General features: G+C 44.7%; 1 protein-coding gene across 2 annotated transcripts in view; it reads left to right on the top strand.

Annotated features, from left to right (window-relative positions):
- Positions 1 to 22,887, top strand: part of GBE1 (1,4-alpha-glucan branching enzyme 1) — a 308,337-nt gene that overhangs the window by 48,089 nt on the left and 237,361 nt on the right. For both annotated transcript variants that reach the window (XM_074983475.1, XM_074983474.1), the window contains exon 2: positions 3,280 to 3,449. In XM_074983475.1, coding sequence (XP_074839576.1) covers positions 3,280 to 3,449 — 170 coding nt within the window. The remainder of the gene's footprint in view (positions 1 to 3,279; positions 3,450 to 22,887) is intronic.

Raw genomic sequence — 22,887 nt, 5'->3', positions numbered from 1 at the left:
AGGAGGACACATTTTTAGTTTGGATGGTAGGTGACCACAAAATTTAGCCTATTGTAATGCATGTCCATATCAGAGCAGGTGTTAGGGTGAATGTTCTCTCAAAGCTGTTGCTGAGTCCCTTCTCTTTATCCATAGGGATTACAGTAACACTCTCCTCTTTGGTCTCCCTAACAATTTCCTGTCCATCTCATCCAATAGGAATGAACAAAACCAGTTAACATGATTTTAAAGCTGTTGAAGTCCCCGAACAATATACGGAAGCAGTAGTGGGCAGTCTGCAGCCCACACACTTCATGTGGCTCATAGAAGTTGTTTGTGGCTAACAATGTTTTTACTAGTAAAGGATTTCCAGATTCACTGGCTGCCATACATTAAGGATTTTTTTTTCCCCTTAACAATATTACTAATGTGACCGGCCCATAAAGCAATGACGTGTAAAGTGAGTTGTGTGCTGATTGCACACAACTTTGACTACGGGGGCCATGTGCTCCCTTGGCATCCAATCTAAGTGTTGCTATGGTTCAATTGGCATACCTCTCAAACGGCAGGTATGCAAGTGTAGTTAGCAAAACTACAGTACCTTAGGAGATCATCTTGGTTACAACAATCTTGCAGTCCACTGAAATGGAGGGCCACCAGCATGGCCCACTCACTTGCCTAGGTTGCCCATTGCTGTATTGTGTTGAATAGAAATAACTTAGACGATAGTTTTGTTGCATGCAACATATGGAAATCTTGGCTGTAGCTGATCTCATTGGGGCATCCTTGTGGCCGAGGTCTGCCTCACTCCATTCGTATGTATTACAGTGGGTCTTAGGGCTGTTGGGTGCTACTGCAGTGTAAAGATTTTAAATAATTAAGACCTGCATAAAACTCTTTGGGGTAGTTTTGGCATGGTTTGAGACTGGACTGTGTCACCTTCTGTGTGTAAAGTGGACTAGAAATTCATATATACACAGTCTGTAATGCCTGTAACCAATGGAGTGCTCCTTTGGCTTGCAAGGAGATCCCTTTGATGATGGAATAATCTTGCCAAATGTCAGCTGTTGAACTTTTGTGGCAAGTTTCTGAGAATTGCTCTTTGCTGGTATATTTAACCTTTTGCTTACTTTTTTTAGAAATCTTTCCACACTTGTGCTAGACATACTTAATGCATGCAAATAAATTTGTAAGAAAGGTAACTTTTTTTCTTGAAAATGGCAACTTTATATTCAGAGGCCTGTAAGACACTTGTGGTATCCATAGCACTGTATGTGAAATTGACCTTAGACAGTGCAGGAATTTTGAGACTTGCACCCATGAGCAAATTTTCAGAAATGATACTAGGGGATGGGCATTGAGGAGGTATTAGTATATTGTTTACTATATCCTGAGTCTTCCCTCTTTTGAGTTATAGGGGTTCACAATGAAGATCTGTCTTCATAACAAAACTGTTGTGGAGATTAATCTTAAAACTCTCCCTAAATATTAATAGAAGTAAGATGGCTTCAGTTGAAATAACCAACAAATGGGACATCTTGAACCTTTCTATCACACATCCTCTGTCTCTGAGGAGACCAATTCTGAACCAAAACTTTAAATAAATCTGAGAATAGTGTCCAGCCATTAACACTTCTTCAAGGTGTAATATCTTGGTTGTCACTATAACTGATGGTCCCCTTTGAATGAATGACCCTTCTAAAGTGGGTGTATTTAATAAAACTGAGTATTGTGCTGCCAATCGCTCTTTCTTCCTTTCTATCAAATAAAAAGTACCTTTAGAAGTGTGTATGTTAGTTTTGGGGATGGAAGATAAGTGTAGGAATATAGCTTTAAGGGGACTAGAATAAGCTTTGGAGACAGCATATTTCTGAAAAACAAGAAGTCCTGTGGCACTTACAGACTAACAGACATTTTGGAGCATAAGCTTTTGTGGGCAAAGACCCACTTTGTCAGATGCATGAGTCATGACTGGGTGAATAATCATGACTCATTCATCTGACGAAGTGGGTCTTTGCCCACGAAAGCTTATGCTCCAAATTGTCCATTAGCCTATAAGGTGCCACAGGACAACTTGTTGTTCTCAAAGATATAGATTAACATGGCTACCTCTCTGATACTTGTCAGCGTATTTCTGGCATTTTAGTTTTGTACATCACCTCTGAAACACAAATTACGGCAGACAATTTTGTGGTTGACTAGGCAAGAAATCTTCCTTCTCCTAAAGAGTATGCAATAGGGTTGTCTGACACTTTAGTAAACTGCCACTGGTCTCTATATGAATGTTCTATGTGGTTGTCATCCCATGTGAGAACTATCAAGCTTGAAGCCCCCTGATTCTGTTGCTTTTTCACTCACTTGACATCTAACCTCCTGAAAACAGTGAGACTACTCAGGCTATAAGTGTGGCAGAATCTCCCACCCAAATCCAAAATGACCACTTCAAGGCTTGGACATTAATGATATTCTGCCATTACTAGTCTTTTTTGGGACTGCTTGAAGCAACTGAATAAGTTCCACCTAGTACTATTTCTTTGTCCAGTAGTCCTCAAATATTTCTGATATTAAAAGGCTTGTGTCTATATGCTTTGTGCTGCCTCTGGCCATGACATCTGGGATGCTAAGATTGATTAAGATCCTACTGTATTTTCAGTAGATTTCCACCCCTCCCCCCCAAAAAAAAAAGCTATTGGATAGCTTCCTGTGTCCTATTAGTGGCCATAGGCCACATTAGGGAAATGTTTGGCTGTTGTGTGTGAGTCTCTCCTTTTATTTTTTTAATACCCCCTAGAGCTTCTAGGTTGTCAATCACAAGTTTCAGTGTACAGTAGAACACTGAGATATGCGGTGTCCAGCTCCCTACCACTCTGGGAGCCCGGAAGCTGACCACAGGTTCCCAGCTCTTCCTGGCTTGCATGAAATTTGAGTTAAACAAGGTTGCCCAGGAATGCAATCTTTGCCTAACTCAGGGTCTACTGTATAGGCTTAAACTACAGGTGGTTCCTGTAAAGTGAAGCAACTGTCGGCAGGAAGTGAAGCTGGCTTTTTTGGTACTGTAAACCTTGTGCTGTATCAAAATGTCAAGAGAAATTTAAAGTGCGGGAAGTCCATATGATCTGTTTTCGTGATACATACAAGTACAGGGCCAGAGTTGGAGGAAATGCCTTAACTCTTATAACTGGAAATATAGCTATAGATGTATTAAAATAAGTGTGTGTCATATATGTAAATAGAAGTACCTACTGGGAATAAAATGTTTACTAATTTTTTTAAAATATATTTCAAATGTTTGTTTGAAAGGTATACCCTGTTTTGTGACCGATTGAGGAACATTGAAGAAAACGAAGGAGGCCTTGACAGATTTTCAAAAAGTTACAAAACCTTTGGAATCAATCGAGTTGTGGATGGTGGACTATATTGCAAAGAGTGGGCTCCGGGGGCAGAAGCAGTGTTTCTAACCGGTGATTTCAGTAAGTACTCTTTTTTATAGAATTTTCAGTTTGGGTATTTTTTTTCCCCTCATAATGCCAGAACAATCATCGTAATACAGGCTATGGACTCCGTATTCTTTTCTTAAATGAAAAAATAGTGCTGTCAAGTTATTAAAAAATTGTGCTGTTTATCAATTATAGACACACTTTTGGATGTGTCCTGTGCTTTTAATATGTTGATTTCAGTTATATAACAGAATTCAAAGTGTACCATGCTCATTTATAATTTGACAAGTAATTTCATAAGAAGAAAATGAGTTATTTATCAATTCACCTGATAAAAGTACAGTAGTTCAATCTCTTTATTGTGAAAATACAAAAACCCCAAACACGATGTACTTGAAAACAACAGTGTAAAACTTCAGAGCCTGCGGATCCACTGAGTTTTACTTTTTATTCAGCTGTTTGCTCAGACAAGTTTTGTTTACACTTATGGGAGATAATGCCACCTGCTTCAGGTTTACAAGGTCTCCTGAAATGAGAACAGATGTTGGCATAACACTATTGTAACTGGCATCTTAAATTTTGTGTCAGATACACTAAATATTCAAATGTCCATTGGTGCTTTCCCAGCCATTCCAGAGGTCGTGCAACAATGCAGATTACAGGCTTTGCTCTACAATGATCTGAAGCAGTGTGACTCAACATGTGTTCGCTTTCATCATCTTCATGAGATGCCACCTTGAGATGCCACCCTCAGAACACTGACATCTTCCTTTTGGTGCTTTGGGTTCTGTAGTTTCCTGCATTGGAGTGTTGCTCTCAAGACTTCTGAAAACATACTTCATACCTTTATACCCCTTTTCAGATCCTTAAGCCCTTCTTTTAAGGACTGTAGCTATTTTTATGAATGTCACATTGACATCTGATTTGCTCACTTGATTTTTTTTTTTTTTTTTTATTTTTATTTATTTTGTCCACCTTGATTCCTGTTTCTGGTTTTCTGTGCCTTAAATATTGAGTCTGTTCTGGTATGGCTATGGTCTGAAGAAGTGGGTCTGTCCCACAAAAACTCACCTAATAAATTATTGTGTTTGTCTTTTTTAAGTGCTACTTGACTGCTTTTTTGTTTTCATGGTATGTTTGCGTGTTAAAAAAGCAAAATTGTATTTCAGATACCCTTTGCTGTGGCAGAAGAAATATGAATTCAGGCGTTAGCTAAAGGAATGCATTTTATCTTTTTAAAATATAAAATATTACACCTGGTATATCTGAGCATTCTGACTGAAGATCTTCTAATAAATTACAGAAGTAGTAGTAATGCATATGCTCTTTACTTGTCAGAAGGAGGGCAAGGAGACGGAATGCTGTACATTTCAGCAATACCAGGAATCCTAGGTTATAGTGTCCAACTTGCATCCAAAACTGCTCATGATGCATTTCAGCTGACTGCACACTTTTTTTTCTCCTAAAAGGCTATTTTTCCCCCTTATGATGCTCAATTTTCATAAGGTTTGCTTGACATCACTTCCTGGTTGCATTACACAGTAATAATATGGAGCTGGAAGGGGTTATTCGTGACTGGCTTCTAGGTAGCTGGATAGCTTGTGCTCGGGTGGCGTTGCTGCTTGGTTTTGATTGGCTCCCAGACCTGGGTTCAGCCATTCAGAAATCTTTAAAAGTGATTGGCTCAGCATGTCTTCGGTTCTGTGCTTCAGAGCCTGTGTTTGGCATTCGGAGCAGCTGCCTGCCTTGGTGGCGTTCTGACCCAGACTCTCTTCCTGACTGTATGTAGCCCACACTGTCCCATGTAGTGTTGCCTACACCACTTGCAAAGAGGGTGTCTCTTCTAGCAGCCTTAGCTGAGTGAGTGCCAGCTGGCTTTTAGTGCATACGGTAGAAGCTCCACCCTAAACACTATGCTACAACTTTGACTCTGCATGTTGGTGGTTACATCTGCCCAGCTGTGATGCTGCAGAGATGACTGCAGATTCATCCCCAGCCAAGAGTCCTTCAGAAACTTTTGGAAAGTCAAAAACATGTGACTTTGTTGTTAACACTATTTACAAAATACCATGTAAAGTAAATAGTTTGCAACATTAGTCATCTATAATTCTTTTTTTTTTTTTTTTTTTTAAGTGTCAGTACTCATACCAGTTTTCCAGGGCTGGGGCTGCTGGCAGGGCTCCATCCCCTAGCCAGCTCCCAGCTTTGGGGTTGCTGAGGTACCCCCAAATCAGTTGTTTTCAGGCTTGGGCTTGGGACCTACAATTTACAGCTCATGAAACTGAATGTGGTATAACCTTCTTCTGGTGCCATGATACAGGAAACAACATCTTTGGGTTTAAAAATATCTGAAGTGGCAAGGACACATCAGAGGAATAGCGAAAGTGCAGTTAGTGTTGTGTGTACAATGTATTAGTATGGAAAGTGCTACAGGTTGCAGCACTGTAGTCTAGACACATCCATAATCTGGCATGATTTTAGTTAGCTGGATGACCACTTTTATCATGGATGTGGCCAAGTTTCCTGTTGTCCCATAATATTTATTAATAATCACCAGTCCTGGCTCTGTGTTCTGTGTTGTTTAGCTGTAATTTACCCCAGATGTCTTCCAAGAGCCCAGTAAGCACTGGAAGTGTTGGTGATGCTGCTGGTCAATATTGACCTCCTGTGGTCTGGCAAATTCTCTTATTTAGTATTGGTCAGGCCTTAAAGGTGCCAGAGAGGTTCAACCTGCACCAGTTTTCAATGAACCAAATACACAGGGCTCACTGTAATTAGCACCATTGACACTGAACAGTCAAAAAGCAGGCAGGCTGGATACCGCCGCCAGTACTGCTGCTGTGCTCTCAAGCAAATGTTGATTAAGTTAAGAGATTCAATAGTTCCCATAAGAGTTGTAAAAAGTATGAAAAAGACTAAAATAATCTTTCTGTGACTACATTACAGCTCAGCTGCCACAGCACAAAATGAAGGTGATAATCTCCTGCAAGTACTTTTTTATAAATAATTCATTTGGAATGTCAATGGAACTAGTGGCTAGTGACTATCTGCTGTGGGAACAAAGCCCTTTATAAAGCTATGTGGACTCACAAGTGTGTGCCAAGGTTTCCTCCTGCATTTTCAGCATCTGTAGAAGGTGTGAAGGTGCCCTTCAGTACAGCTGGAAGGCTCCATCTTCTTCCTGCTATGAAAGGGTGCATGGCATTCCTGGTTTCCCTTGCTGGTTGGCAACTAGGACCCATATGTGTATAGGTTGGATTTGATTTCCAATATGGAATTTGTAAGCTGAGTTTCACCACTCAGGACAGAAGCACTAGCCTTTCCCTTAACTGATGTTGTAGAATTCAGTGGGGTGGTGATTTATATGAACGGCATTGTGCACCCACTTGGATGACAATGTGGCCAGGGAAACCTACAAACACTGGTCCTCCCAAATGTGCACTCCCATAGCCATTTGGCAGCTACTGAGCTTGCAGTTGAATTCCCTTTCTCCAGAACCATAGATATCAGGGTCTGGTTTCTTGAGTGAAATCAGGATAAGGTATATGTGGCCTCCAAAAATACAGCATACAGAACAGCATCATTTCTGGAGAATAGATCTCTTCTCCATTCCTCACCTCCTGCCTTCTAGTCCAACTGTCATCTCATTGCCCTGGCATCATGAACTTCTCCAGACATTTCCCATGTTTATATTCACAAATTTGTCTCCATAGTCCACTAAGCCGTGCAGTAAGAGTGTTTTAGTAACCCTTTCTGGTAACGTCGCTCTATCCCTTGTGGTACAGAAATACTGGGATTTGGATGCTATCCAATGGCCTGTACGCAGTTGGAAACGCTACTGTTTGTCTAAAATCCAGCTATTGTATCTGGAGCTTCGCTTATGGTAACCATCAGTCAATAAATGAGTATTTAGTTGCCTCAAACGTACACAGTTGCAATCTCAACAGTGACAATAAGAAGTCCTGTGGCACCTTATAGACCAACAGATATTTTGGAGCATAAGCTTTTGTGGGCAAAGACCTGCTTCGTCAGATGCATGGTCGTGGGGAGGTTCAGAAGAGGATTTAAAGAGGCGGTCTCAGTAAGGATGAGGGCGAGAGCTGACAAGGTCCGTTCGGTCAGGGTGGAGGTGGCCCGTTATTGGTAGTTTTAATGTGGAGTTGTGAACATCAAGAGAGGAGAAATCAAGACAGTTCAGTCGGGGGATGTGGCCAATTGTCAGTTGCTAATGTGGAGGTGTGAACATTAAGAGCGGGGAAACTGCTTTTGTAATGGGCCAACCACTCTCTGTTCTGTTCTTGGTTGATGGAATCAAATTTGCAAATGAATTGCAGCTCTGGAATTTCTTTTTACATTTTATTGACTTTCTTTTTTTTTGTTTGTTGTTGGACTGCTACTTTTAAATCTGTTACATCCCAACAGTGGACTTTCCAGTCCCAAAGCTGTTTGCAACAGACTAGTAATCTGTAGCCAGTTTCCACCAAGCAGTAGCAAACTGCTTCTCAACTGCTATGGCTTCCCTGAATTTCATAATGGCAATTTGTTTCCTGTTTTAGAAGTTCTGAAGCCATTGTTTCAGAGTTCAAAAATTGTGTTATTCCATGGTACTGTGAGTTCTCCTGTGCCAAAAAATGGTATATATGCATGCTGTGTCAATACTGGCATAAGCTGTCTCTCTTTGCCATGGAAGCTGAATTAATTGTCCTGGATCTTCAAGGTCCATCTTGTTTCAGTAATGTGCGTCCAAATTCCATCTAGCTGATTGTCTACTTGGATGTGAAATCCTTTTGACTTTTGGTAGGGAGCAGCAAGAGATGGTCCCCTCACCTTGTGTCTTCCATTCTCTTTTTTTCCAAAGAGGGACAATAAAAGGTGACCTGATCAGAAGTAGCCGTTGATGAAAGTGTGAGGGCAGGGAAGAGTTCCAAAAACACATGGAGTGCTTCCACCAAATGTCTTCCTGTGATTCATAGAGCCATGGGCTACTCCCCAGCAAAGGTAGTGCTCACATTGCATGACAAATGGTGTGGATGCAGGTATATGGGTGTACACGGGCTATATCATGTGCAAAATAGCCGATATAGTCTGTTGCCATATGGTTAGGGAACATGCTTGAACATGTATATTTTCCAGTATAGTATACATGTTAGTAGAGATATACATTAGACAAGTTGGGTTTTTTGTTTTGTTTTGTTTTTTCTTAAGAGGGGAAGAAAATGATTTCTTCAACATGTACCAAAGAATGTGCAGGTAATTAGTTGAATGAACTTTTCAAAAGTTACTGCTACTGGTGTGTGTGTGTGTGTGTGTGTGTGTGTGTGTGTGTGTGAAAGAGAAGTGATAATGTAAGAATAGAAATATTTTAAAGGAAGGAATATGTTCATGCATAATGAAATAGTATGACAGCTTAAAACTGTAGGTTTTTTGAGAACTCTAATTTACTTTAAAGTATTTCATATATCACTTATCAAATGAAGCTGAGATTTAGAACTAATATCTTAGAATAGCTGTCTCTAGATTTTAATGAAACGTGGCAGTAAGGAGTCCAAAGTGAATTTTTCTTTTAGTCTTTTAAATGAGAGAGTGCATCATTTGTCCTATATTTCTTCATCCTCAGACATAGTAAGGTATTCATTCCCAAGAAAGAATGCAGCCAGGAAGTCTAGAGAAATGAAAAAGTGTCATTCAATGCAGATGAATTTTAGTAATACTCTTATGAGAAATTGGGTTGCAATACCCAAAGATTTAGAATTAAATTGCTGAAGATACATTTAATTAAAATAGAATAGCTTTAACCTTTATTTAAATTTGAACCAGGTGAAAATCTCAGACTAAATGTATGAGTACATCTGTGTCTTATTTGAATTCAGGTGTCACTTTTAATAAGAATTCTTCATAAAACCTGTGTTCCAAAAAGACTTGATTAGGGGGAAAAAAATCAAAGAAATATGGAATTTAAGTGACCATGTCTTTCACTATGAAACTGGAAAGTGCATTGCAGTTTAATATCTTCAGCTATTTAAGTGCAGTAGACTCTTTGGTTTGTCTTGAAGAATATTCAGCGACCTTATTTTATTGTTCTTCATGAGACATAATTATTGTTAACAAAGTGAGGATCTTCCTCATCTGTGGCTGTCTAATCATCTGTTCTGTTTCTTTTATCCTTATTTACTTGCCCTCCCGCTCCCTTCCTGGAACGTCCAGCAAGTAATTTACTCAACTATGTATCACTTGTAGTGTAGTTGGGTCCACATTTATTAATAATCCAAATAAAAGGAACAAAATATTGTTACATAAGTAGGTGGGTGATTTAGAGATGCATGCTGCATCTTAATCTGTAACACTACTGCAAAATTAATTCTTCACTCGCTTGTCAGCACAAAGGTGTCATGGAATCCTCAAGATTAACTTTTTTCTTGTCCTTTGTTAGCATCCTTATTTTGGAATGTGATATTGTGTGGATTTTCATTGTTTTAATCCAAGTCCACCTCCTTTCACTTGAAGAATTTACTCAAATTAAAATATATTTAGTGGTATGCTGTAGGCAGAAGTATGTAAGATTGTGATTTGTCATTTGTTATGTAGGATTGTATCTCCTTCAAAGAACTATACAATGATTTACCTAATCTTTCTAGCCTGTGAAGGATTGGGAGTGTAGTGGAAGAGTATGTAGGTGAATATTAATCTCTTTCATAGAGGTGGGAAGGGGAAGATTGCAAATTGTCCAAGTTTGCATATTTTAATTTGCAGACCAAGTTTCTTGCCTAAAAGCAGTGCTCTGGCAAATGAATCATCTGATTTTGTTTTCCCATTGCTAATCTGGGTTTATGCAATTATGATCTTGGACAAAGATGGATTTACTCATAACCCTGCTTTAGTGACTGACAACCCACAGATAGAAAATTCATGTGTCTAAAGAAGCACTTTTATCTAGTTGAGGACTAAAGTACCTAATCTGCCAAAGTGGGCAGTGGTCCTTTCTCAGTTCCTGAAGGGTGGTGTGAGAATTCACTATACCTACTTTGAAGGGTAGAGGCTGGAGGCCAGTAAGTGAAAGAGAAAGAAATGGATCATAGGACTTGCTGGCTTGTAGTACTGTGAAAGTTCCCTTAACTAAAGGGGACTACATGGCAACAGTATGAAAAGATCCCTTAAACTTTAGTCCTGTGTTTTTCTCCACTGTTTAAATTGGGTTCTTGACATTTTTTTGGCAGTAATTCATGGATGATATGCAGTTTAGCACTTACAAATCAGTGGAGTATGTAGGTGTGTGCTTTAAGAATTTGCTGAAGGGAGATGAGGAAACCCTGTGTACATATTTAGTAATTTTTTTGTTAAAAAATGGATAGCAGTCAAAATAAAAGCAGTTAATCCAGAAATACAGATAGCCACTGTTCCATAGTAAGGCATATGTATTTGTTAAACCTTTCAGCCACTCCTATTTTGGCTGTCGTGCTAGTCTTTTGGGTAAAGGCACTTTAATTTTTTTGTTATAAGAAAAGTATGCTGGTATGAGTCCTTTTTTGTTTTCTCTGAAAAAATATTTTTCTTTCTGCAAATAATAAAATTAATCATTAGTGGTAGGTGAAGTGTTTTCTAATTTAATCAGTTTAAGAAACAACCCCATCCTTAGTATAAGCCTGCCATTTGCTTTCTTTTGTTCCCTCAACTTTTTAGAGATCTCTGCATTAGACCTGTTAATGTTCTTTAATATTTCATTTTGCTTCTGAAAAGGCACTTGCAATATAAAATGTACACCTGAAACCACGAAGGTTTGTCAATTAGAAGTTTTAGCGGATGAGTAGAACAGTGTTCTGAGTCAATTAGCTGAGATGCTGATACTAAAGGCAGTATTGACGCTGTAGCTTGCTTTTAAAGCTATGCAAGAACACTGAATATTTTATTTGCATATCTTATTGCTAAGCAGCTAGGTGACTGCTGGTGATATGTCACTATTCTAGAATTCACCATTTTCAGAATAAAGTCCCAGATCATTACAATGCAGCATAAATGTAAATTTTGAACATAATTTGTAGTACTGAAACTTGGTAAAGCAGAATATTTTTGATTTGCCTCTAATTTTCTTTTTTGTGCTGTTTGTGTATATATTTTTTTTTTTTATTTCCCCCTGAAATTTGGTGGCAAGTTCTAAATGTAATAGTCAAAAACATTACATATATATGTTAGTCCAAAGGTCAAACAGCTTGCTTTTTGCCTGTAATAGTCAAAGTTGCATTCCAACTTAATCCTAATGCCTTGTTTAGTTATCCATTTCTTAAGCAGGGTGCTATGTCTAATATTTCCAGATGTCTAGGATTTCCATTTTGTTGGCTTCTGCTTGAAGATAACAAGCCAGTGGCAGTACCTCTTGCCATTTCTTTCAAGGCGGAGGCAGGAGGACAATAAGGAAGACACGGGTGAGCTTCACAAAATACAATGGAGTTTTTATTTTTATATAGACAGCCACTTACTAAATTATCCTCGCGTAGCATACTCTCATAGATACGGTTCCTGAAGTAATTGACTCTCCCACCCCTTTTCTCACCTTTGCAAAGGTGCCCCACTTAGGTTTCGGGCCCCTAGCATTTCCTGTTCTGAGGGCATGCAACATGCAGTCTGCACAGACCTGGGATTTGGGCTGAACTTCCCTGTGATCACAGTAGTAAGTCCAAGTTCAGTTCAGTGCCTGTCATCCTGCTGTCCCACAGGGCCTATAACAGGGTAAACCAGTGACCACCCAGCCTTCAGAAAGCAAAGTATGTATTTAGAACAAAAGCCTTACAGAGAGAACTGATCTTTTAAGCAACAAACAGCTTTGCATTCAGGCTGTAGCTTACCAGGCAGCCATCCATCTTCCTCATGCTGACGCTGGTAAGGACTGAGTAATTCAGATCTTGTACACACAATCTGTTTATGGTAGTGGTTATTTAGGCTCTGTTCGTGGAGGGGTAGGCGGTGGGGAGAGGGAAGTGTGCTGTGCCCCCAGTGAGGATGATAATCACTTCATACACATCGCAGGTTTTTATTTACGCAGTTTCTCCAATCAGGTCCACCTATAATGATCTTGTTTTCCTCCTCCAAGAGGATGCTGCTTTTCCAGGTGTATTACTAGCCGAAGGATTTGAATTCATCACTGTCCTCCTGTGAGTTAGTTCCTGCAGGGAACTTTTGTGTGTTTCTCTCGGGTCTATAAGACAATCACAAGACCATGCAGAAATATAACACTTACACAGTTGATTATATGGTCTTTACATTTCACACCATCTACTTTCTTTTGACTGTCATAAATATTTTCTTGTAATACTGATAGTGCAGTTATGAGAACTCCATATTTATGGTGTCTCTGGTCTGGACTAATCTGTATAGCAACACTTTTCACATGCTGACTTTGGAATTGATTTTATTTTATCCAATCACAATAATTCTGGAAATTCTAGAGTTGATACAAAAGTGAAAAGGGTAGATTCCCCTAATTTTTTGTAATAACTTAAACAGCTGAAGGTAAAACGACTGTACATAAATTATGGCGTATCTGAATTCAATTTCTACCTTAGCTTTATACTGGGGACTATCTACTGGATTACCTCAGTTCAAGTTATTTTTTAGCTCAAAGTTTAAATTGATCTCAACCATCCCTTGCTAAATTTGCTTCCAAAATGTTAGTATTGGAGCACTGGACGGGCCCCGCATCGCAGTGCAGGCATTTTATCAACCGGAAGGGGTACCGCTCCATGGTGCTCCAGGTGTTCATAGATGCCAAAGAAAGATTTATGGATGTCTGTGTGGACTGGTTGGGCTAGGCCCGCAATGCCCAGGTATTCAGAAACTTGTGGTTGGGCTGCAGGATGAAGGAGGATACCCACATCAACCTCTTTCCTCCTCCCTGCCCTCGCAGGAGCTCCCTGCTGGAGACATGATCGTGGCTGATGCCAGTTATCCCTTGTACTCATGGCTCGTGTGGCCCTACATAGGCCACAGGGACCCAGCCAGGATGCATTCAGTGACTCCTTTAACCAGGCCCTCAATGCTGTTGAGCATTTGGGTACTTTTGATGTCTGCTTGCGTGGCTAGAGGTTGGCCTCCACAAAGTGCCCACCAGGGTAGGGGCATACTGCTTTCTCCACAATATCATGGAGAGTAAGTGCGAGGCTTTTGTGCAGGGGTGAGCTTCCAAGGCTGGCCCCATTTACAAGCAGCCGGCCCATGCCGCCAGGCATGCCAGGATGGGGTGCCGGTCAGGGAGGCCCTGCAGGAGGCCTTCACTGGAGGGAGGCAGTTACCCTCCTCCATGATCCCTCCCACCACACACCTACCTCTCGGCACTCCTTCACCAATCACAAAGGACGCACGGGTGGCTGAAAAGAGTCTTAACTATGTATTGGAAGTTTCTTTTTATGGCAAACTATACAAGGGGCTATATACGGGGAGTATGGGGGTGGAAACTGTACAATGTGGTGGACAGAGATGGGGGGCAACTGAATGTGGAGTGGGGCTGAGCTGTGCTGACTGCAGGAGCCCTGACCAGTCCAGGGCCCCTGTTAGGGCTGGAACTACAGGGAGGTAGGGTTGTGGCAGGGGTGCTTAAGACATGGACTCTGCAGGTGGGGTCCTAGGAGAAGGGGTGAGGGGAGCTGGCTCCTGATGGTGTGCTCTGTCTGAGCCACTGGCACCATTCCAGCAGGGAGTCTGGAAGTGGAAGAGGTGGCCCGGCAGCAGGGCCATGAGGTCAGGGGCAGGGGGGGGCGGTGTGTGTTGTGGGAATTCCTTACATGAGAGCGGGAGGCTGGGAGGTGGGTGGTCATGGCCAGGTGAGCGTGTCAAGGGCACTTGCCACCTGACTCCATGTCTCCCACTCAGTTGCTAGCCACTCCCGCCTAATGGAGTTTTGTTTTGGTCTCTCAGAGCAGCTGCATGGGTGGCGGCAGCCTCCTCGTCCTTGGGTTGCCGGTGTGCATGTCTGCTGCAGCCCTGTGGGAACGCTGGAGTTGGGGATACCCTGGCTCCCTCAGCATGTGGTGTGGGGCTCACCTGCCTACAGAAAGGGCTCATCCAGCCCTTGGCTGGCAGAGGTTTGGAGTCACAAGGGGAGAGAGACGACCCATCAGTCCCCCTGCCCTGGTCCTGGGAGCTGTGCCCCCTGAGGGCTATCCGCCCTGCCTCCCTGTCCAATGGCACAAGGGCCCTGTGGGATCCCAGGTCCTGAGGGGTCCCCACGTGGGTGGGCAAGCACTGGGTTTGAGACTCCCTCCCTGTGGTGCTGTCAGTGAGTGTGGGTGCTGAGCGCTTTGTGTGGTGCTGTCCAGGGCACAGCGGATGAGGTCAGCTGGGGTGTGTCCGGAAAGAGGCTGATGGCCATCTGAGCAGCGCACTGCTGGCTGTGGTGGAGGCGGGCACCCCCTCCCCACACCCCGGGCTGTCCACTGAGCCCAGAACCTTCCTTCAGGTCCCTCAAAGAGCTCAGGGCAGGCCCTGTTGGAGGGTGCAAGGCTCCAGGACCCAGACAGCAGGATCCTGTCCATTGATCCCTCATCCTTGGATGGTGGTTCCAGCTCCTGCACAGTGGTGTGGTCTGAGGGTACCAGCTGCTCCTCTGACTCTGGCTTGGGTCCCGCAGCATCAAGCACTGTCACTGGAAGGGGCACAATCCCAGGGAAGTCCTTCTCCTTGTCTTCAGTCCATGAAAGGGTCCTTCACTTTGGGCCATGGCTGGGGTCCTTGGAGCCCTCTGTTGGCTCAGAGGTGGGGCTTCCAGCTGCTGACTGAGGATGGTGGGGTGGCTGGTGCTGATGAGGTGTCAGGGAGGGGGTGCTGCAGGAGGCTCATGTCCTCCCCACTGCTAGCATACTCATCTTTTTGCCACAGGATTTGTGGGTGCTGGCAGGGCCGTCTCAGTGCTTCAGCTGCCATGGAGTTCTACTCTTTCAAAAGAGTGGCCTGCAGAGCGTCTGCACGTTCTCCCTCAAAAGAGGGCACTCTTCCTGACGTGAGAATGGAAGAGCATTTTTGAAAGGTGGGCCATATTCTTTCGAAAGTACTTCCGAAAAATGCGTTGTGTGTGTGTGTGTGTGTGTGTGTAGATGCTCCATGGGATCTTTTTGAAAGAACTTGCTAGAGGAGACGCAGCCAAGGAGTGGGTGACTTGTAGCATCACTGTGAAAGTGTTTTCCAAGTGAATGCCACCTGTTATTGTATTTCTATAGTGGAGTATTTTTACTCTTATTTTTAAAGTCTTATACTGTTTCACAACAGAGGAATATAAGTGTGTCTGCGTAGGTGTCTCCAAAAGCATCCAGTGTACTGAAAGCTTGCATAGCTGTGAACAGCTGGACCTATTCATTAGCTGGTGGACATACCCTTAACTTTTGGAATGCATGCCATAGCCAAAAGGCTTTTTTCTATTTAGAAACTGTTCCACCATCTTGAAGAGCACAGTCCTTAGCATTATTTTGGCTTAGGTATAAACTATGGACTAGCTGAATATGGTAGCTATTGCTGTCATTGTCTTTTGCCTTTGAAAGGAAAACATGAAGACTTATTGAAGGAGAGATCCTACTCCCTCCCTAATTTCTGGTTTAAAGGAATGTTGAAACAATGGGGTTACTGGAAGTGATTCCATCACCTGAGTGTGCAATGGATGTTTCTTTTGAGGAGTGACATTATACATTAATGGGAATTACAGGCCAATCAGCTTTAACTTCAGTGGCAGGAAAGAATAATAGAGCAAATAATTAAGAAATCCCTCTAACATCTGGAAGGTGATAAGATGATAGGTAACAGTCAGCATGGATTTGTCAAGAACAAATCTTTTCACGCCAACCTGATAACTTTCTTTGTGGATTAAGTTGTGGACATGGTATACCTAGAATTTAGTAAAGCATTTGATGCAGTATTAATGGTCTTATCAGTCAACTGGGGAAAGGCAGCCTAGATGGGCCTACTCTGAGGTTGGTGCATAACTGGTTGGATAACCATTCTCAGCCATTAATTAATTAATGGGCCAATCATGCTGTATGGGGATAGCAAGTGAGGTTCCACAGGGGCCAGTTTTGATCAAAATTTTAGTCAGCCATTTAGATAATGGCGCATAGAGTACGCTTACCGACTTTGTAGATGATACCAAGTTGGGAGGGGTTGCAAGTGCTTTGGAAGATGTCAGAATTCAAAGCGATCTGGAAGAACTGTCTGAGGCAAATAGGATGAAGGTCAATAAGGACAAATATGAAGTCCTCCACTTAACGAGGAATAATCCATTTCACACATACAAAATGGGAAGTGGCTCATTAGGCTGGAGTTTTGCAGAAAGGGATCTAGCAGTGAGAGTGGCTCACATTCTTGCCCACCCACACTGGGAGAGGTGACATGCATACAGTCCTTTCTCACACAAGGAGGGTGACTGTTTGACCAACGAACCATCTGTTCCTGGTGCTCTCTGTTCTCCATTCCTGGCTGGGCCGCTGGCATGTACCCTCTTCTCTTGATATGTGATGCCGTCTTTCCAAGATAACAAGGGGTGTGTGTGTGGGGGGGGGGGGGGGGGGGCAGGGGGAGTGTCCCATGCTTCCTTATCCAGATTTCTGCTCAGGTTTAGGCAGTGTGGCTAGCAGCATCATTCCAGCAGTATGCAGGAGGGAAGGGATGGGAGCTGTTTCCAAGCACAGGAGGGCTGGAGTGAGGGTGGAGAGGGGGGGGAAAAAATGGCCTGCCCCGGCTTTGCAGGGCTCACATTTTCTCACACGCCGCCACCCCCCGCCCCATCAAAAGATTGCCCCTTTCTGCTCACAGTGTTGAAAGAGGGTTAACACCTTCGGGGTGCTTCTGGCTACCAACATAACCCAGATGCCTCCTGTCCTATGGGTCCATCACAGGCAGGAAGTGTTTAAACCCTAAGGATGCATGGGGCATCAGGGCCAGGGCAACTTGACTGCGAGAGCATTAGGGAGTCCAGCCAGAGAGGCACCTCAGCAGGGAAGGATACTTTGGGAGCAGAGCCCCCCGCCCCATACCCTGTGTACAGGATCCCAAAGTGTGTGTAAAGAGTGCTAAGCACCTGTCTGATATGCTGCTGTGAAGCCTGCAGAGTCAGGGCATGAACTAGGTGGTCTCAACTCCCCTGGTAACTCCAGAGCTTAGCTGAGAGACAGGGAGGCTTTCCTTTGTCAGCAGTCTGTGGTGGTTTGGTGCATAAAGGGTTCTGGCCAGGGTTCTCCTGAGCTGAGTACTCTGACCAGGGGCTGATTCTCCCCACACTGGTGAGAGTGCGAAGTGCCCCCTGTGGATGGAGAATATAGAAGAGCAGTAGGACCTGGGGTGTAGGCAAAGGATGGAGAGAGCAGTGAGAGGGCGAGCACACAAAGGTCTGATGGGTTGGCAGCAGAGGCTACATGTAACTGGCCACCACCTGGTGCTTACCTACACACACACCAAGCACCTCAGCTTGCACCAGGACAGGACATGTTGACCGAGAACTAGGATGTACTAGGGCTGTGCTAATAGACCAAGAAGGGAGACTGATGGGCTCTGTGTGCTTTATCTTTACCCCACCACTAGCCTTGCATCATCATCATCGGGCACTGGACCACATAATTTAACACTGATGGGCAGCTGACTGGCTGGCAAGCAGGGATCCAGCCAGCAGCAAGACCTGCCAATACTGATCAGGATGGAGGGCAGCGAAGGCAGAAAATATGGACAGTTCTATTCTGGAAATGAAACTGCCCCTCATTGCCCAGTTTTTTTTTTAAATTTTCATACAAACGCTTTTGAGTCTTTTTCCCAAATTGCTTCTCATGCATGGTAGCAGATCCCTATAAACCTTGTCAAAGCTACCTCATTATAATCATTCAAATCCTTCCTTAAAACTCAACTGCTAAAAACTTGACAATGGTCACGCAGCTGGCGGGCAGAGAGCACTGCCTGTCATGCTGATCAATGCTATTCCACTTCTCCCTTGTGCTCTACTTGTCTAAGAAAAGCTTGTTAGGGCAGACACTGTTCTGTGTATGTGTACAGTATATAACAAAATGGGGGAACTAGCGCATGACTGGGTCTCAAGTACTAGTGCAATACAAATAACAAAATGTGAACTTCATCGACAACTTTTGCAAGAGTCAGTAAGGCTTGAAGAGTTGGTATAACTATTTGTTCCTCTCAATGTTTTCGTTGTCATGTTAGGGACTAGCTGTGTATCTTATTTCCTGTCTTCTTTAGAACCACTAAGCACGTAAGCATTCTGGAGGCAGTATCAATCCCTGCAAGGAGTGCTTTTGATCTAACAAATATGAACTTTCCCCGTTACTCTTCCAAGAAAGTATATTAACTGGCTTCAGAAAGGAGCTTCTCATTTGGAAAGAAATTGCATAACAAAGTGCACTTGAAGGGGCAGAGGTGGGGAACCAATTTACTTTTTAAGGGGTGGGGAAAAAATACTTTGAAGTGTGAAGTCTTAGTGTCCTGAATTTCTTGAAGGGTATCTGCATCTCTCTTCTAACAGTTTTGTCTATTATTTTCTGGTTAGAATACTTGAGATCTTTGTGTATTTGTGTGAACAGATTTCATATGTAAGAATGGAAAGTGAGTATTTGCTTACAGACCGCTCCTTGAAATGATAACATTTAGTATAAAGTTATAGGAAAAAATGGAGCTTCGGGTTGTTTATGAAAGTAATATATCAGTAGCTTTTTGGATTGGCCTGTGTGTTCATACATATCTAGCAGAATGGAATCTTTATTTTTAGAGTTTGTGGGTGCTACCATAAGTGGGTCAGAATTGTGACCTTCGATGGAAGGTGTTTATCTCTGTTAAATACTAAGGTTGCTCTGCCTTACTATATGGGCATTAGAATTCGGGAGTTGTTGCTTTCTTGCCTTCTGCTCAATCTACCAAATCAGCTTGCTTTTGTAGATCTCTCCCTCTGGCAATGGAAGTCTAAGAATCCTCAGAGATCTCCAGTGTGTAAGTATGTGCTAGCTTAAATAACTAAGCCTTCCAACTATTTCAAATAACCAATGTGCTTATCCTCATCAGGTCTCTCAAAACTAATAGTTCTTCTTCGAGTGTCCCCGTGGGTGCTCCACATTAGGTGTCGGGCTCGCCCGGCGCCGCAGATCGGATCTTCCAAGCAGTTTCTGCGGGACTGTGCATGCGCCGGTGCACGCCGCTCCCTTGCGCGCTCCTGGCCACGTGCGCGATCCGGTCCCCGCCAGTTCCTCTTAACCGCTGTCAGCTGCAGACGGAATCCGACTAGGCTATGGCCAAGTTAGCGTATTCAATGGTTTTAACTGTTTTTTCTTAAAAGTTTTCAAGTTCTTAGGCTGCTGTTAAGTTAGCCAGTGGTTATTTTAAAAAAAAAAACAAGCGGGATGGCATTCAGTCCAGTCCTAGTAACAAGCAGAGCACCGGAGGCCAGGGGCCTAGGGCCATTAGCCCTCCTGCCGCAGCAGGCTATCGGAGAGGGGGAAAAACAGCACAGAGAAGGTGCTAAGTACCCATTAACAACTGAAAGACTCACCAACAATGTCCTCTTCAGGATTCAAGAAATGTGAGTCCTGCCAAGAGGCAATGCCAGCATCTGATGGGCACAGTCTCTGCATAAGGTGCCTGGGGGAGTCCCATGTCACGCAGAAATGCTCCTTCTGTGCAAAATTAACAGCCAGAGCAAGGAAGGACAGGGAGATGCGGCTTAAAATGCTGCTCTTTGACAAGGCCCTCCAGCCAGACGTGCCGGAGCGGCCGCAGCAGGAGGGACCCTCCGGGGCCCATAAAAGAAAAGCCGCCTCCCTCACCCCATCAGTGCAAAAATGGAGGAAAGTCTCCCCAACCCGATCCCTGCGGGCAGCAACAGCGAGTGGGACGGGAGGAGCGCACAGCCCCCAGCTGCAGCAACAGCTGATCGGCGGCGGCACGGAGAGCCACGTGGAGGCGGCTCAGCCTCCGATGATCAAACAGCCGCCCCGCACCGCAGGCAGGGGGGCAGCTAAACAAGGGCTGGTACCAGCGGCACCGCAAGCAGCGGCACCGACCCCCAGGGAACCGGCAGTGCAGAGCGCGCAGGCACGCAGCCTGCAGGCACCGGAGAACACCGCCCGTGCGGCACCGCCCATGAGCTTGCCGAGCACGGCGCGGACGGGGCCGAGATCTCATACACGTCAGGGGGCGGAGCTACCTCTTCAAGGGAGGGGGAAGGCTGCACACAAAACAAGGCACTGCAGCCCCTCTCCAGACAGGGCTGCAGAGTTGCTTTCTCTCAGCCCTCTGCTTATGCTGCAGACTCCAACCAGAAGGCAGGGGTCCCCCCTAGCCTACCCAGAGCCCCCATCTCCATTTTTACAACCAGCCTTGCCCTGGCTGGGACCACCTTCACCCTTCCTGGGGTTTGAGCCGCTGGAATACTATCACAAATCGCTATCTCCAGTGTCCCAGGTCTTGATGATCTTGCTCCCCCAGACGCAGAGGGTATGCACCAAGGGAGTGGTCTAGGTCACCTTCCGAAGAACAGTGCCCATGCTGCCATGGTCGCCCCTATCACGTGGGGCATAGACACCACCGGCAATCTACCAGGGAAAGATCCCCACAGATGGTCCCGTATCCCCGAGGGCAATCGCGAACGGGGACAGACTCAAGTATCTCAGGGGGAACTGGTTATGGAACCCCGAGATTTTCCCTTGCAAGCTTCCAGCGAGCGGATGTACCATCACCAACAGGAACCGGAAGGGTCCAGAGAGGCATACCCTAGTGGTTCCTCGCTCTCCTCCCCGGACGAGGCTACGGCCCCGGGGGACGTCCATCCTCTGGACGATCTCAAACAGGTTCAAGAGCTGTTTAAGAGGGTGGCCTTCACGCAAGGCATCCAGACAGCAGAGGTGCAAGAGAAACACCATAAGCTCCTCAAAAATCTGAGACCTCCGGCCTCCTCCAAAATAGCAATACCGCTTGACAAAGCAATCTTGGAGTCCGCCACTATGATATGGCAGACCCCTGCGATTATTCCGCCTGTCCACAAGAGAGCGGATAAGAAATACTTTGTGCCAGCGAAGGGCATGGAGTTCCTGTTCAGCCACCCACAACCAAATTCCTTGGTGGTAGAGTCGTTGCAACAAAGATCAAAGACATCTCAATTCAAGACAGGGGGAACAGACAAAGATGCCAAGAAGCTAGAGCTGTTTGGCAGAAAGGTCTACTCCTCTTCCACTCTACTGTTGCAAATGGCAAAACCCTAACCCTAACCATAATTTCGACAACTACACTAGGTTAACCTCCCTCATGGACTCGCTTCCAGAGGACAAGAAACCGGTGCTCAAGGCCATCGTGCAAGAAGGCTATGCGGCCTCAAGGACGGGAGTTCAGATCGCCCTGGATGTTGCGGACACAGCAGCACGCTCCACAGCTACGGCAGTGGTGATGCGAAGGGAGTCCTGGCTCCAGACTTCGGGTATACCGAGGGATCTGCAGGCAAAGATAGGCGATCTTCCCTTCGACTCTCAGAAGCTGTTTGCTGAATCAACTGACTCGGTCCTTCATTCCAGTAAAGATTCAAGAGCCACACATAGGACCCTGGGGATTTACACCCCTCCATACAGAAAGAAAAAGTACTACCCTCAACAAAGACGGTACCAGTACCAGCAACAGCGTCCCCAGTACCACAGGGGTTACGAGCAAGGGCAACATCAACAGCACCAGCAGTACAGAACTCCCAGGCGACGTTCCCAACAGAGCCGTGCGTCCTCGGGGCAGGGCTAAAGGCCACAAGTTTGACACACAGATCCAGGGCTGCGCCATCACTACCATCGCACAAGGTCATCCGAAGCAGCTATTCCACCATCGCCTCCAACCATTCTACGACCAGTGGCAAAGGATCACCATAGACAAATGGGTGCTGGAGATCATAGCCACAGGGTACGCCATCCCCTTCCAGTCGCTCCCACCGCCACGACCTCCACCCAGGCCCCACCTCCAGGAGGCCTCCCACGTAGCGAGGCTCAAGCAGGAGGTGGACCATCTCATGCTCATAGGGGCAGTGGAAAGAGTGCCGGAGCAACTGCAAGGAAAAGGGTTCTACTCGAGGTACTTCCTCACGGAGAAAAAGACAGGAGGCTGGAGGCCCATCTCAGATCTTCGAGGCCTCAACCGGTACCTGCGCAAGCAACGTTTTCGGATGATCACAATCACCTACGGCACTGGACGATGGAGATTGGTTCGCAGCCCTCGACTTACAAGATGCGTATTTTCACATAACTATCCATCCGGCTCACCGGCGATTCCTCCGGTTCATGGTAGGCAAAGAACATTTTCAATACAAGGTCCTACCGTTTTGGCCTCTCCTCGGCCCCCAGAGTCTTCACCAAGACCTTGGCAGTGGTGTCAGCCTACCTGCACAAAGAGGGGGTATTTATAGTCCCATATCTGGACGACCGCCTACTCAAAGGGGCCTCGAAGGAGGAGGTACTCTGCATTACACGCGTCACAGCAGGCACGT

This window comes from Carettochelys insculpta, chromosome 1 (genome assembly GCF_033958435.1).
Source record: "Carettochelys insculpta isolate YL-2023 chromosome 1, ASM3395843v1, whole genome shotgun sequence".
Taxonomy (NCBI): domain Eukaryota; kingdom Metazoa; phylum Chordata; order Testudines; family Carettochelyidae; genus Carettochelys; species Carettochelys insculpta.
This window is presented reverse-complemented; position numbering and strand designations above follow the sequence as displayed.